A 14,455-nucleotide genomic window follows, 5' to 3' on the forward strand; every position below is an offset into this window, starting at 1 on the left:
CTCTCTCTCTCTCTCTCTCTCTCTTTCTCTCTCTCTCTCTCTCCTCTCTCTCTCTCCTCTCTCTGTCTCTCTCTCCTTCTCTCTCTCTGTCTCTCTGTCTCTGTCTCTGTCTCTCTCTTTGTCTCCCCACCCTCTCTCTCCCTCCCTCCCTTCTTTCATATTTCCCACCCTCCATACTTCCTTCTCTTCCTCTCCTCTTCACCCTCCCTTTTATAATTTCCACCCCCCATTCTCTTATCCTCCTATTTCCTTATTAAGCTGCATTTCTATACATAGCTGAATGTGTATGTGTATACACATGCATATTCTTCCCTCTTTGAACTAATTCCAATGAGAGTGAGGTTCAAGCACTGACTCCTACCTCCCTTATTTTCCCCTTTACTGTAAAAACTCTTGTGTGCCTCTTTTATGTGAGAAAATTTTCCCCATTCTACTTTCCCCCTTCTCCCAGTGTATGCCTCTTTCTCAACCTTCATTTTCTTTTGGATATCATCTCAACATAATCAACTCACACCCATTTCCTCTGTTTTTTTAGACTCTGTCTAACTGCCCTAATAATGATAAAGTTCTTAGGAATTAAATGTATCATCTTCCATATAGGAGTGCAAACAGTTTGATTCCCTTATGATTATTCTTTCATGTTTACCTTTTTATACTTCTCTTGAGTCTGAAGTTGCTATTGTGGCCACTGTTGTTGCCACTACCTGTGTGGGCTCCCAGCAGGCTATCACCCTGGTACTATTGACTTCTCTTGCCTCTTAAGTTTTCTTAGGCTAAAAAAATGTCGTCCCCGGCCTTTTGTTGGCTCTGCTGCTCTGAAATTTAATTTGAGGCATTATTTTAAAGAAGTTTGAAAGGGACTATTAGGAGAGTTAGGCTGACTAGCTGCTCCTTATCTGCCATTTTGTCTCCATCATAATTTCTTGAAACATGTTGTCCAGGGTCCTTGTTTGGTCATGGTTTTTAAGTAGTTCCAATGATTTTCAGATGAGCTCTCCTTGATCTATATTCCAGATCAGCTATTTTGATATGAGATTTCTTACATTCTCTATTTTTAGCCTGACTTAGTTTAATATTTCTTGTTGGCTTTTGGAATTATTAATTTCTATTTGATCCATTCTCATTTTTAAGGAGTCTGTTCCTTGGGTAAGATTTTATATATCTCTTGTACTAAATTATTAATTCTTCTTCCAAATCTCTCCTTTCTTTTCCATTTCCTTCCTCTAGTATTGTTATATTATTTATAAGCTGATTTTATTTCTTCCAATAGTTCTACTTGAATATATGTTCAAGTGTGCTTTTCCTTTGAGGCTTTGCTTGAAGATGTTTTAGTGTCATTGACCTCTTCTAGGCCTATGTCTTGGTCATCTTTGTCACCATAATAACAATGTATAGTGGAAGTCTTTTCTGTTGTTGTTGCTGTTATTGTTACTCAGTCTTCCAGTCTTCCTAAATTGGGATTTTGTGTTAGGCTCTGCATACTGCTAGTGGGAACATCTGGATCTTGTTTAGTACTGATTTGAATTCTCTGGATCCTGATGCTCCTTTCTCTGGGTACTGAATGCTGTGTTCTTGAAATATATAAGGGGTCCCGGCCCACCCCCTCTGGCTGGAAGGAAGCCGCGAGCACCATCTTGGTAGGGGCAGGCCGAGGGCCGGCAGCCACCATCTTGATGTTCATTCTGCGAGACTGGCTGCTGTTTTATGAGAAGAACTACATGTTTGTAGGAAAGCTTATTGGAAGGTTCTACAAGGAGAACGGAGACCCCACTCCTGCCCTCCTCCTGGCTGAGGCCACCATGGCCCAGGGAGTCACAGCCAGGGAGACAGAAAACCAGCAGAGGCAGCACTTCCCCTCATGTAACTCGGAGTGGAGCTCGGGCAGTTGGGGCCAGTTCTGGTGCTCCAAGCAGAGTGGAGGTGTCAGCAGGGACTGGACAGGAGTCCCCCGGAAGCTGTAGCAGCCAGGCGGGAAGAAGCCACAATGTGTGTGTGAGAACCACAGGCCCCCCCCCCGACCCCCCCATTGTCCAGATGAGCTCCACCGACCACGGTGACTGCGGAGACTTGGACAACCTGAGCCTGCAGGAGTGCCTGGGCTGCCCACCTGGGTCTTAGGGGTGTTGTCAGGAAACCCCATCCAGAAAGCCCAGACCTGGACAGAAGAATGGAGGGACCTCTGAGTTCTGGGAGAGAGGGAGAGAAGGGGAAGAGAAAGAAGGAAAAGAAAGAAAATAAAAGAAAGTCCCTGCCCCCGGGGAACTTCTGAAATTGCAGAGCTGCCTGGGGAGCTAGGGATGAAGCCCAGAGAGTATGAGGGGGAAGGGGAGAACAGACTGGCGAGGCAGACCCTTCCTTCCATGGCTTCTGGGTGGAGCTGTCCAGTAGAAATGAGGGGACTCCGAGGCTGAAGTGACTATTCAGGATGAGCAGCCTTGGAGGGAGGGTGGGCCTCAGAGGGGACCTGACCCACCCAGAATCCCTTGGGAGTTGGGACGATGGCCAGTGTTGGGGGGGAGGTTCTCAGGCCTCCCACCCTTAGCCCAGCCCTCCTCCCCTCCCCATCAGCCCTGCCAGAGCCCAGATCCGAGGAGGACCAAGGCTGAGATCTGAGAACTCAGAACAGCCAGGGGCCCCCTTGTTCCTTGGGGTCCTGGGTCACAGTCATAGCTTTGGCATTGAAAAACTCAGAACTCAGCACAGTGCTGGGCACCATGACCATGGAGGCTCTTAAGAGAATGATTGAAAGGTCACTTAGAGGTCAGTGAGTGCAGTGGGAGGGTAGGGCCCCCTACCGAGAACAGCCACCTTGGGGGGGAGGGTTGGTCTGCAGGCTAGACAAGCCCAGGAGCCCCCAATTCCTGTTCAACTCTCCTTGACCTCCCTTTTCAGTAGCAGGACCAGCCTTGTGAATGAATGACTCAAACAACATTCACTAGATGCACCCTGTGTGCCAAGCAGCAAAGACAGGATGCAGACTGGAGCATAGTCTTTAACTTCCTTTTTCTTTTTTTCCCATGTTTTCATTCACAATGTGACTAATATAGAAATGTTTGGCATGACTGTGCATGTATAACCTGTATCAAGTTGCTTGGGGGGAAGTTGAGGACTCAAAATATTTAAAGGATGCAAAAAACTTTTTATATGTAATTGGAAAAAACACAGTATTTTTTAAAAATACATTATTAAAGCATCTGTGATAATAAACAACAAAGAAGCAAAAAAAAAAAAAAAAGAAACATATCAGGGATGGCTTAGGTTGACAAATTACAAGCTTTCACTGCACCCCCAAAGAATCAAATCTTACAGCTAAGTAAGTATTGCTGCCATTCTGGTCTGAACTCTGCAAGCCCCTAATCCCTATTCAGGTCTGGGCAGCACAACTACAGGCTTGCACCTGGTTGGACTTTCAATAGACTGAAGGCTCCGCAGATACAGGGTGACAGAACCGCAGTCTCCTTTTGTCTGAGTTCCCTACCCTCGTTACTTGGTAACAGGTGCCAGACTAGACTAGGAGCTAAAAATGAGACTAGAGTCTTGAAATCTAAAACTCCAGGACCAGTGCCACTCAGATACTCCTTAATGAATACATAGTTTTGAACCATGGCCATTCCTATGTGTAAGTTCCCTCCTTAGTATTCACTGGGTCTGTGATCCAGCTCTGGTGTATGAGTGACAGAGTTGTCACATGGCTCTTGCACAGTGTTAGACCCATCCCTGCTGGTTCTGGAACTACTTCTTGTCCAAGTACAAAGCTGCAAGACTTTAGTTTCATACCTACACTAGAAAGCTCTGTGCAGCTCTCTCATCTCCAGACACTAGACACTGTCTTGTTATTCACACACCTCTATCTATCTCGCTCTGCTAATCCAGATTAGAAAATTGACTCAATGTGAGTTTCCTTGGAAATCCTGATTATAGCTTGGTATGGTCCTCTTTTGAGGTCTTTGTTGACATAGTTGTTAGGATGAGTTTGGCTGCTCTGCTTTCTCCTTCTCTGCTATATTTGTTCTGCCTGTTGTTTCTCTCTCTGTGTGTCCATCTCCTTCTGTCTCTCTCGTTCTCTGTGTCTCATTTACATTCTTACTATAAAGTGTCTCTTTCTCTGCTCCTTCCTGTGAATATGCCCCTATCTTTACCACGGGTAAAATTTACTCACTTGATCTTACCTCTTTAAGTTTTTATTACATTTTTCTCTCTTGATTTTCCTTTTTCCTGAATGACTTTTTGTCTGTTTGTTTTGATGGATTTTCAACTAGATCACACCCACTAACTGTGGGTAACAAAATGCTCTGTCTTTGGGGGGGGGGTGTGGGATAGTCTCTTCTCTGTCTCTATTATTTCAATTGGTGATCTTATCAATTCCCATGGGCTCAATTATTATCTGTATGCAGATGATGCCCAGATTTGTGTATCTTACTCTAGGTCTATTTCCTGAGCTTCAAAGCCTTCAGACTTTTGGACATCCCGAGTCAAATGTCCCATAGACATCTTGAAGTCAACTTGTGCTAAATAGGACTTATAATTTCCTCCAAATTACCTCATTTTGTCAAGGGCATCGCATAATCATCCATATTTGCAACCTTGGAATCCTCCTTGTTTCTTCTCTCTCCCTTAATCCCTATATCCAATCATTTGCCAAGTCTCATTGGCTCAGTCTTTACAAAATCTCTCATATCTACCTTGTCTTTGGCTCATATAGTCTCCATCCTAGTTTAGGCTTTTACCACTTCTCATCTCATTACAGATAGCTTCTAAGCAATACAGGCTGAATCAGTGTGACATTTGGGATGGCACTTAAACTTTGAAGACATTTCTTTCCTCATCAAGAAAATGAGAGGATTTTATTAGATTTTTTTCCCTCTTCAATGTATCTTATGCCTTTAAATATATAATCTCTCCCTAACTCCTGTACTATTAATTGTCTCTATTGGTGTTGTCAAATAATCTTTGAGGGTACATATTAGCTATAAATGAACATTCTGGATGTTTTATTATATAGTATTTATTTTGTTGAACATTTCCCAATTACATTTTAATATGGTTTAGACCACTCAGGAATTTGATTGGCCTTTAGTTTGATGTCTCTAGTCTAGACCATTCATTTAGTACTATTTTGTTTTTATGGTACTGAACTTATATATTACTCTTGTATTCTAATTCAACTTTCCATGTATTTATGTCTTGATTCCCCAACTTGATTGTAAGCTACTTGACAATAGCAACTATAATCTTCAAACTTATTGCATACTCCATAGTGTACTTTGCATATTAGGTGCTTAATTAGCATTTGTTGATTTATTCAATTATTGCCATAACTATTAACCAAAGTATTCCATGCCAGTTTTCCTTTATTATAAATAAATCCATGGTTAGCCAGAAAACAAACTTCATACTCTATACCTATGTTCTTTACTCATATTAACCTAGCATTTTCATAGTTGGGAATAATGGTTTATAATCATATGAATGTTCTGCTTTATGCCTCACAGTGAGAGATCTGCCACCAATTTGCCTTGACGTTAGACAAAAACACCGCCTATCTATTGATTCATTGTCAGCTGAAATGAAAGCCCCAGTCGCTCCAGCACCTGCCCTTCCCAATAGAACCAAAACTATGAAAGACTTTCAGTAAGTTTCATCTCTCTGTTTGATATTTACAAAGCACTGTCTTCACATCCTCTGAGACTTTTACAGAATATACCGTTCTTTTCTTTTGTGAAATATTGGGTGCATGGGTTACCATGGAGTTACTCAGTTATTAGTGTTTACCATTAGTTTATTATTATAGGTTATTATATATTAGTATAATCATTATAATTAATCAGTTTGTTTTATGTGCCTTGGATCAATTAAAGAAAAGTATTGCCAAATTCTTAATATCAGATTGATAATGCAGTTTGTAGCTTTTTGCTGTTATCTTTTCTACTTTTCAATTTTTTCATTATCCATTATTGCTTCTAATACTGGTAGACACAGGAAAGAGGAAGTAAAATTTAAAAGAACTCATTTTTCCATGTGTTAGCAGCTCTGATAAGAAGGATTTTATGACAGAGATGTTTATTATTAATAATACCAACAATAACTGACATTTATATAGTACTTTATGATTTAGTAAGCATTATGCATAATTTTTCTTGTTTGAATCTTACAAGTCTTTTAAATTTGAAACTCATGAGATTTTATGACTAATAATTTGAACAAATAGGCAAAGAAAGTTTAAGAAGCAGAATAGTATCTAAAGAAATATAACAAAATAATATTGCTTGTTGTTGGTTTCCAAGAAGCCAACAACATAGGAGCCAGAGAGCACCTGAAAGTATGACAGTCTCACAGCAGGGACTGCAGTTAACACAGTACCTGGCCTACAGCAGGCACTTAATAAATGTTTATTGATTGTGTAGAATGTGGAACAAAAAGGATGATTAAAAAACCCTTGACTTTAGTAGTGGCAAACAAACTTCAACCAAAACCACATATAAGGTAAAATATGCTAGACTTACAACCTCATCCATGGACTCCATCAGTCGTTATTTTTACATTTCAGTACAAATAGTAAGGCTCCATAAATCGTCCAGTAGCCAATACTTTGGAGATACAAGTTTCTGAAAAGCTGCTTAATATGGCAGACTTAACATTCTACTTTCAAAAAACTATCTCTTAGATAAAAGAGAAGCTTCAGAAATGGTGTAGAAGGATTTTATAGAGGGAATGTGGTATAAAGGAAAGAGCACTTAATATACTTAGAGGACCTGGGTTTCAATCTCTGCTCCACATCTTACCAGCTTATGACCTTGGTCAAGTCACTTAAACACCCTGATCCTCAGGTCCTCATTTGAAAAGTGAAGATAATAATATTTGTATGATTTGTTTCTTAGTGCTGCGAAAATACATATGAAGGCTTTTAAACCTATACAGGATGTCCAAAAGTCCTAATGGAGTTTTAAGATTGAATACCTTAAATAGCTTTTGAGACTCTCTATACAAATATAAGCCAGTCAGCCAGTCAGTGAACATTAATTAAGCACCCACTATGTGTCAAGCATGGAAGATACAAATACAAAAAAAAAAGATGAGCCTAGTCCTCAAGGCACTAATGATGTCGGGGGGGGGGGGTGACAATACATATAAGAAAAAGGAATGAGGGAGCAGGGAGGGGAGGGAAGTGTCCCAGGGGAAAGATAAAGTCCAAATGCATGTATGGGGTGGGCAATGAAGAGATGACTAGCCTGAGCACCCTCCTTACATGGATGATTGGAGCGTTTTGGAAGGAGCTCTCCATTCCATCTTCCATTTAGAGGGGTCCCAGGTATAGAGGGCACTGATGAAGTATGACTGCCAAAGTTAAAGCAGTCCTGCCCAGTGATGAGGTTTCTAGGGGCATGATAAAGTCCAAAGGAGGGTAGTTAGGTTTTACTGTGGCCATAAGGGCCCATAAAGCAAAGATGGAAAAAACTATATAAATGTAAATTATTATTTCTTATGAAAAGGAAACATTCGTGATGAAGGCAAATGTTTTACAAGTGGTAGATAATAGGTATAGTAGGAACTTACTCAAAAAATGGAACCCTCTTTAGACAAGGACATGCATCATGTCCTTGGCTGCATTAGGCAGGGTGAGATAGGACTGAGACAAAATTGGAGATAGAGTGATGTTGTAGTATAATTTAGAAACCACCATATCATGAAACTGTATTTAAGATCAAATAAGAACATGCTATTTCCGAAGAAATAAAAAAACTTCGGTATTCACTTTATGTTTCAAAATTACATGTTTCAGTCGGTTTCTCCTATAAAGAAGGAAAATATTATTTTTGAATGAGAGCATACTGTAATTATGTGTGTATTAAATTTATTTCTATTAAAGTGATCTTTACTTTTCATTTTAGGGAAGATGTAGAAAAAGTCAAGTCATCAGGAGAATGGAAAGGGGTCCATGACTTTTATCTAACAACATTTGATTCTTTCCTGGAACTCAGTACTACATTTAAGGTTAATTGATAGTTTTCTAATCCATTTTGTATTTTCTTAATTTAAAATTCTTCACAAAAAACATGATTACTTTGCGCTTTGCTTTGTTTTCTAAACTTCAGAATTAAGCAGCTTTTAAAACAAATATGTTTGAACTAATAATTAAATCTTATACAAAAACTGTTCTGGTCTGTTATTGGTACAAATGTTATTGTATGGTTCTTTTTTTCAGGATTCAAAAATGAATATATATACACACACATATAAATACTTCATTTTCAATATAAGTAATTTTTTATAAAAATGTTCTTTTAATCATCATATCAAAAAGTAGGTATAGTTTCAATTTTATTACTGAGAACTGCTTTTATAAACTTATATGACATATTCAACTATTTAATTGATTCAGCTGTTTAATTGACTTTGCAGAAAGATGCCAATACCCCATTCAATACCATTGAAGATTCTGGGATTAATGCCAAATTTGTGAATACTGTGTATGATGCCTTACTAAATACTGTAAGTATTATAAAATAAATTATTTAAAATATACATATGTAAATGTTCTAAAAGCGTTTAGTGAATTTATAAGCTGAAGAATTTATTTTAATTTTTTTAAACCTAAAGATAACAGATTTGGAAATTACCTATATAAAGTGATATATTTTTTTTAAGCAATAGGGGTTAAGTAACTTGCTCAAGGTTACACGGCCAGTTATTTCTGGGTGTGGTGCTGAGTATCTGAGCCCGGATTTGATCTAGGTCATCCCGACACTGGAGCTGGTGCTCTTACTCGCTGAGCCACCTGGCCACCCCTATATAAAGTGATATTTAAAGCTATGAGATTCATCGAAATTGCCAAGAGGAGAATAAATCAGTCCAAATGTAGATCTCAAAGAATAGAAAAGTACAACTATATACTACTTAAATTCAACCACAGAGTGTTAAGTGTCTGAAACCAGATTTGAACTCAGGTCCTCCTGACTCCAGGATCGGTGCTCTATTCACTGTGCCACCTAACCATCCCTACAGCCTTTATTGTTGATGCACAAAGCAGTGGCGGACACAGAAAAGATATAAAAATACATGTGCCAAAAAGTTCTTCCAGTTTCCCATTTTCTCCACAAAGGAGCTTTCTGGCTGTTTATACAATTTGAGGATATAAATCTGAGTAATAGCAGGGACTAGGGCTAGTGCTGTTTTATGCTTAGCAGAGTAAAGGAGGCTGCAGGGTTTTTTAAATGCACCAACACATGCCTTTTAAATACACCAGTCAAATGTAAGATAGATTAGGATATACTAATAGTTGAGAGAATTCTTCTGGGGGTGGAGGAAGCTATACTCATGAATACATCAGTCAAATCATTCTTACTGTTTCTGCCTACTGGTTCCCTTCTTCCAGTAGAGAGGGCTACATAGTTTGACCAGCAGCATCAGGATGAGTTTGGATAAGTTGTTAGATCCACCAGGGTCTTGAATGTAAAGTTAAAGAGTTTGAATTTTTATTCCATAAATATTTGAGAGCCACTGAAGATTTTTGATCTGAGGAAGTAGGTTTTTTGAATGAATCCCAGAGATGAATATTTTTTTTGTCATATGTCTTTTATGAAAGCTCAGCACAAAAAGAAAAAAATCTCATTGCCAAGGTTTTGGGATGTTAACCGTGTTAAATGTTTTTATTTAAATCAAATAATTAATTAGAGTAACATTTAACATTGTTTGAAAATATGTTATGCAGCATATTTTTATATAAAATATTTAAAATGTAATAAATTTACACAAAATATAAACTGCACAACATTTTAAGTTTTTTTTCCATTTTTCCATTCCAAACTTTATAAAAGTTTGCATCTTTCTATTTTGTTTTTAATTGCATCATTTTGTGGGAGTTAAGAGAAAATATTCACATAACTTGGCCAATGCTGATGTGGCATTAGTACAATAAATTATATGCAGCTTTAATTTTTGTGTTAAATATGGTCTCTTTTTATTTGTATTCTTGTCATACTCTCCTGTCTAGAAAGAGAAAGCAAACTTTTTTTTTTGCTGTGCAGCAAACATTATTACAGATCAAATATAGATTTTTCCCTGTTAAATCTATAAACCTAACATGTAAATGTAAGGTTTTTTTTAAGTAGTTAGGTGCTAACATTTTGGTTTTTGTTTTTACTTTACAGCCTCAAGATATTCAGAAGTCAGTACTAAAGGGTATCATTAACAGTCTATTAAGAGAATGGAAAGGGTAATTATATTATTTATTTTATAATTAAATTTTAACTCCCTCATACTAAGTTAGGTTTTATAAGTAGCTTATACTTTTAAAATATCAAACTGAAATATTTCCAGTTAAAGCAAAATACAGTATTATTTAATAGAATTTTTTTCTTAGAAATTCACCTTAATTTCTAATTATCCAATTTCTGATACCATACCTATAAAATTATTTTTACTCCTTAATAACATCATGAGCCATCCAAATTGTTCATAATCCTATTTTGAAAATGAATGCATCATTAAAAATTCCATTCCAGTACTTCTGGTACTTAGAGAAAAGCTCTTAGGATCATAGATTTGAATTTAAAGGAACTTGGGGCAATCTCCTCCAATTCCTTCATTTCTCACATGAGGAAACCCGGGCCTAGGTAGGTCCATTGACTTTCCAAAGGTCAGAAGGTAGCAGGTAGAAGAACTGGATTTTGAACCTTATTCTCTGACTACAACTCCATCCTGTCTTAAAGCCAAGTTAATTTGTTGTTCCTTATTTGCCCAATGGATTTGCAAGTGAAAAGAAGTACTTTGAACCTAGTTAGAAGTAAGGCTTTGATCCTTCTGCGAAGCCTTGGCAAATGTCTGTTGTTTTGATTGTATGTGTAAATTATTTTGTTATCACATATCGAGATGGTGCCCAAAACACCATATGTAACCATAGACAAGTCACAACCTCTCAGTTCCCCAAACAACTCCCTAAGATGGTATATTAGGGATGAGTTGTTGATCTGCATTGCTAGGTGAATTTTTCCACAGTGGGTATTATCCAAACTGATGAAATCACATATACAAACTGTCCCACAGTGCCTCCTCCCTCTCTCAAACACAGAACTGCTGTTACAAATCATTCTCCTAAGAGGAATTGAGTGATGCCTTGTCAGAAAGAGCAAAGGGAGATAGATGGAGTTGCTAGCCTAAAACAGAAAATGTTTAATTTTTCATGGGGATTTGAACCTGTCAGTCCCTTACAAAATGAACTGAGAATTGTTGGTGCATCAGACAAGAAACAGATGCTTTCTGGGCAAGAATCTTGAAGCAGATAGACACCAGGGAAAATTTCCTCTGGCCACTAGAAGGAGCTATTCTGATGGGAGGAGAGATACTCTAGAGAAGGTGTGTCCCTGGGCAGATCTCTCTGGGTCCCTGTTTTCTCATCTTTTAAATGCAGAGGCTTCCTTTGACTATAATTCACTTTTCTCCACTGTGAAAAGCCACATGTTTATTAGTGAGGTGGTAAGATGCTAAATTAGAAAAAGAAGTAGAGAAACAAGGTTTTGCTGAAAAGTAGAACCAGCCTTAACAACCAACTACTTATTGTTCCTCAAGCAAACCAAAACCATGTTGAAGAGATGAATCAGAGGTAAGAGTAGACCTTCCATGAGCCCAAAGCCATGTAGACTTTCAGGAAAGTAAACCAAAGTACAGCTACCAGGTAAGTGAAGAATAACCTGGAGCCCAGTGGCAAATTAAGAAAACTCCTTTTTGGGGCAGCTAGGTGGTGCAGTGAGTAAAGTGCTGGCCCTGGAGTCAGGAGAACCTGAGTTCAGTTCCAGCCTCAGACACTTAACACCCACACACACAAAATCTCCCAAAAAACTAGCCATGTAACCTTGGGAAGTTACTTAACCCCAATTGCCCTCCAAAAGGCAAAAAGAAAAAAGAAAACTCCTTCTCATTTAGAGACTAAAGAATACATGAGAGGAGCCAGGAGGCAGTTGGTCAGTCAGTAATTCAACAAGCATTCATTAGTCCCCTCCTGTGCTAAGACTTTAAGATACAAGGAAGGACTGCAGGGAGGATGTCCAGTGTAGTCCAGCAGCACAGCTAGAGCATAACCAAGGAGACTGTACTAGGTAAAATGCAGATTCAGGGCCCAGGTCCTCAGCTTCCAAGTCCTGTCGATTTAATCCATTAAATGAGAAAAACAGTCGTACAACTAAAATCATTTCTTTATTTTTTCTCTTTCACTTCAGCTGAGCAAACATTAAGTACATATTGTGTAGGAGGAGTTTTGTTAGGCCCAGAGAAAGCAAGACAAAAAATTAAAAAATCTCTACCCTCAGGGAGCTTATTTTCTACCTGGAGGGCACAGCAGGTGCAACATCAGCACAGGAGAGAATTAACAAGTGGGAAGATTTGGGAAGGCTTGCTTCCCTGAGGAGGCATCTAATCTGTACCAGGAAGACAGATAAGGGACTCTCTGAAGCAGCAGTGAGGAGGGAAGGCAATCCAGGCTGGGGCTCAGCTTGTGCAAATGTACAAAGGTGGGGGATGACAGTCCTGCGTTTGAAGAATAGTTAGTAACCCAATTCAGTTAGAAAATCAGTATGGAAAGGGAGGTTGGTGACAGATGGTGAAAGGCCTAACACCAAGGCTGAGTAATCACAGAGTTTGAGAGTTGGAAGGGAATTCAGTAGTCATCTAATACAGCTCATCACCAAGCCAAATCCCCATAGCTGATAAGGGGTTCTCCAGTGTTTGCCAGAATGCCCATTGCTACTGATTGTGCCCCCAGTACCTAACAGAGCAAGTTTGATCCCTTTTCTATGTGACAGCCCTTCAAATACTTGAAGAGGGCTGGGATGAGTTTTCTCTTCTCCAGGCTAAACGTCCATTGTTTTTTCAAACAATCCTCATTTGTCATGAACTCGGGGCCTTTCATTATTCTGTTTGACCTCCTCTGGACACTCCCCCATGTCTGTCCTTCTTAAACTGTGTTCCCAGAATTCGCAGAATTGAACACAACATCCCAAATGAAGTCTGACGGCATATATGGCAGGAGTTCTTAATCTGGGGTGTGAACTGTTTTTTTTTTTTAAATATTATAACTATTTCCCTTTGTAATCCATTTATTTTATTTTATGCATTTAAAAATCTTATTCTGAGAAGGGATCCACAGGCTTCACCAAGCTGTCAGAGGAGTTCTTGATATTGTGGAACTATTGGCTTCTTTTTTCTGGAAGCTATGCTCCTTTTAATGTTGCCCAAGATCACATTAGCTCTCCTGGCAGTCACATCACACTGCTAACTCATAAACAACAATCTATCAATGCCTCTCTCACTTTATACTTGGGAAGTTTGTTTTTTGTACCCATGTGTATGACTTTACATTTTGATTTTCATTTTATTGGATTCAGCCCAACCTAGCCTGTCAAGATCCTTTTAGATCCTGGCTTTGTTACCCAGTGTGTTAGCTGTCTCTCTCAGCTTGATATCTTCTGAAAATTTGTTGTGCAAGTCATTTGTGTCTTTAAGTAACTGATTAAAAAATATTAAATAGCACAGTTCTCTGTGGATACTCCACTGGGGACCTCCAGTCATATTGACAATGTGTGACCTGCTCAAGTCCCTTAGGTGAAGTCCCCTCACTGGGGCCCCATTTCTTCACCTGTAAATAAAGAGGTTAAAAAAGGCACATGGAGGTCTCTTTTCAACACTAATCTATTATCCTGTGACCTCCTCTTTAAGTCTAGTCATACAATCAATTATAAGTCCAACTTGAAATGAGATTTTCTTTGCTATGCTGTGTTACTCAAACAGTATTCCTTGGCATATTAGGAGAGCTCACCTCCAGAATGGTATGAATTGACTATTCACAGGTATATTATGTTCTTAAATTGGGTGCTCAAAGTTGAGTAATGTCAGTGTTGAAATTAGTCATTCTGGGAACTCCTGTGAATACTTTTCAGTGTCAGACCATGAATGTGCTTACACCAAATCAGGCAGTGCCTGCATGATAACACCCACTAAAAGAGGTTTTCACAGTGAGTCTTCTATTGCGCACAAATTTTTTTATACTATACTTAGTGTCAAAAGAAATACAAGAACGCTTTTCAGTGTCGTGTTCACCATTTTGAAGTTGGCTAGTTTTTTACCAAACTTGACAATCTGATTTGAAAAGTTTTCCTGGTTTTATTTTAGATTGAGTTTTATTCTAGTTCTCCAGAGATTATCAGAACTACTTCAGGTGGTTACTTCTGTATTTGGTCATGCTTTCAGAGTTTATGAAATAGTAATGTACATCAGTCAGTCAATCAACAAGTGTTTAGTAAGGAATTATGTGCCAGGCCCTGCCTCTGTGACCTCTGACCTCCACATTTTAACTCACTATTGACCAAGTCATACTAGCATTTCTTAGTCTTATAGTAATAAAAACATTAAAATACAGAAATTAGATCTAGGACAGAACTACTAAGAAATGAAAGGAAGTACTATA

At 38.6% G+C, this 14,455-nt stretch overlaps 1 protein-coding gene across 1 annotated transcript in view; it reads left to right on the forward strand.

Annotated features, from left to right (window-relative positions):
* Positions 1-14,455, forward strand: part of HECTD2 (HECT domain E3 ubiquitin protein ligase 2) — a 127,475-nt gene that overhangs the window by 55,875 nt on the left and 57,145 nt on the right. Inside the window, exons 4-7 of the mRNA XM_069099217.1 lie at positions 5,493-5,631; positions 7,890-7,992; positions 8,401-8,490; positions 10,149-10,213. Coding sequence (XP_068955318.1) covers positions 5,493-5,631; positions 7,890-7,992; positions 8,401-8,490; positions 10,149-10,213 — 397 coding nt within the window. The remainder of the gene's footprint in view (positions 1-5,492; positions 5,632-7,889; positions 7,993-8,400; positions 8,491-10,148; positions 10,214-14,455) is intronic.

This window comes from Petaurus breviceps, unplaced genomic scaffold (genome assembly GCF_028583685.1).
Source record: "Petaurus breviceps papuanus isolate PSGF00001 unplaced genomic scaffold, PetGlider_PUasm1.0 37, whole genome shotgun sequence".
Lineage (NCBI taxonomy): Eukaryota > Metazoa > Chordata > Mammalia > Diprotodontia > Petauridae > Petaurus > Petaurus breviceps.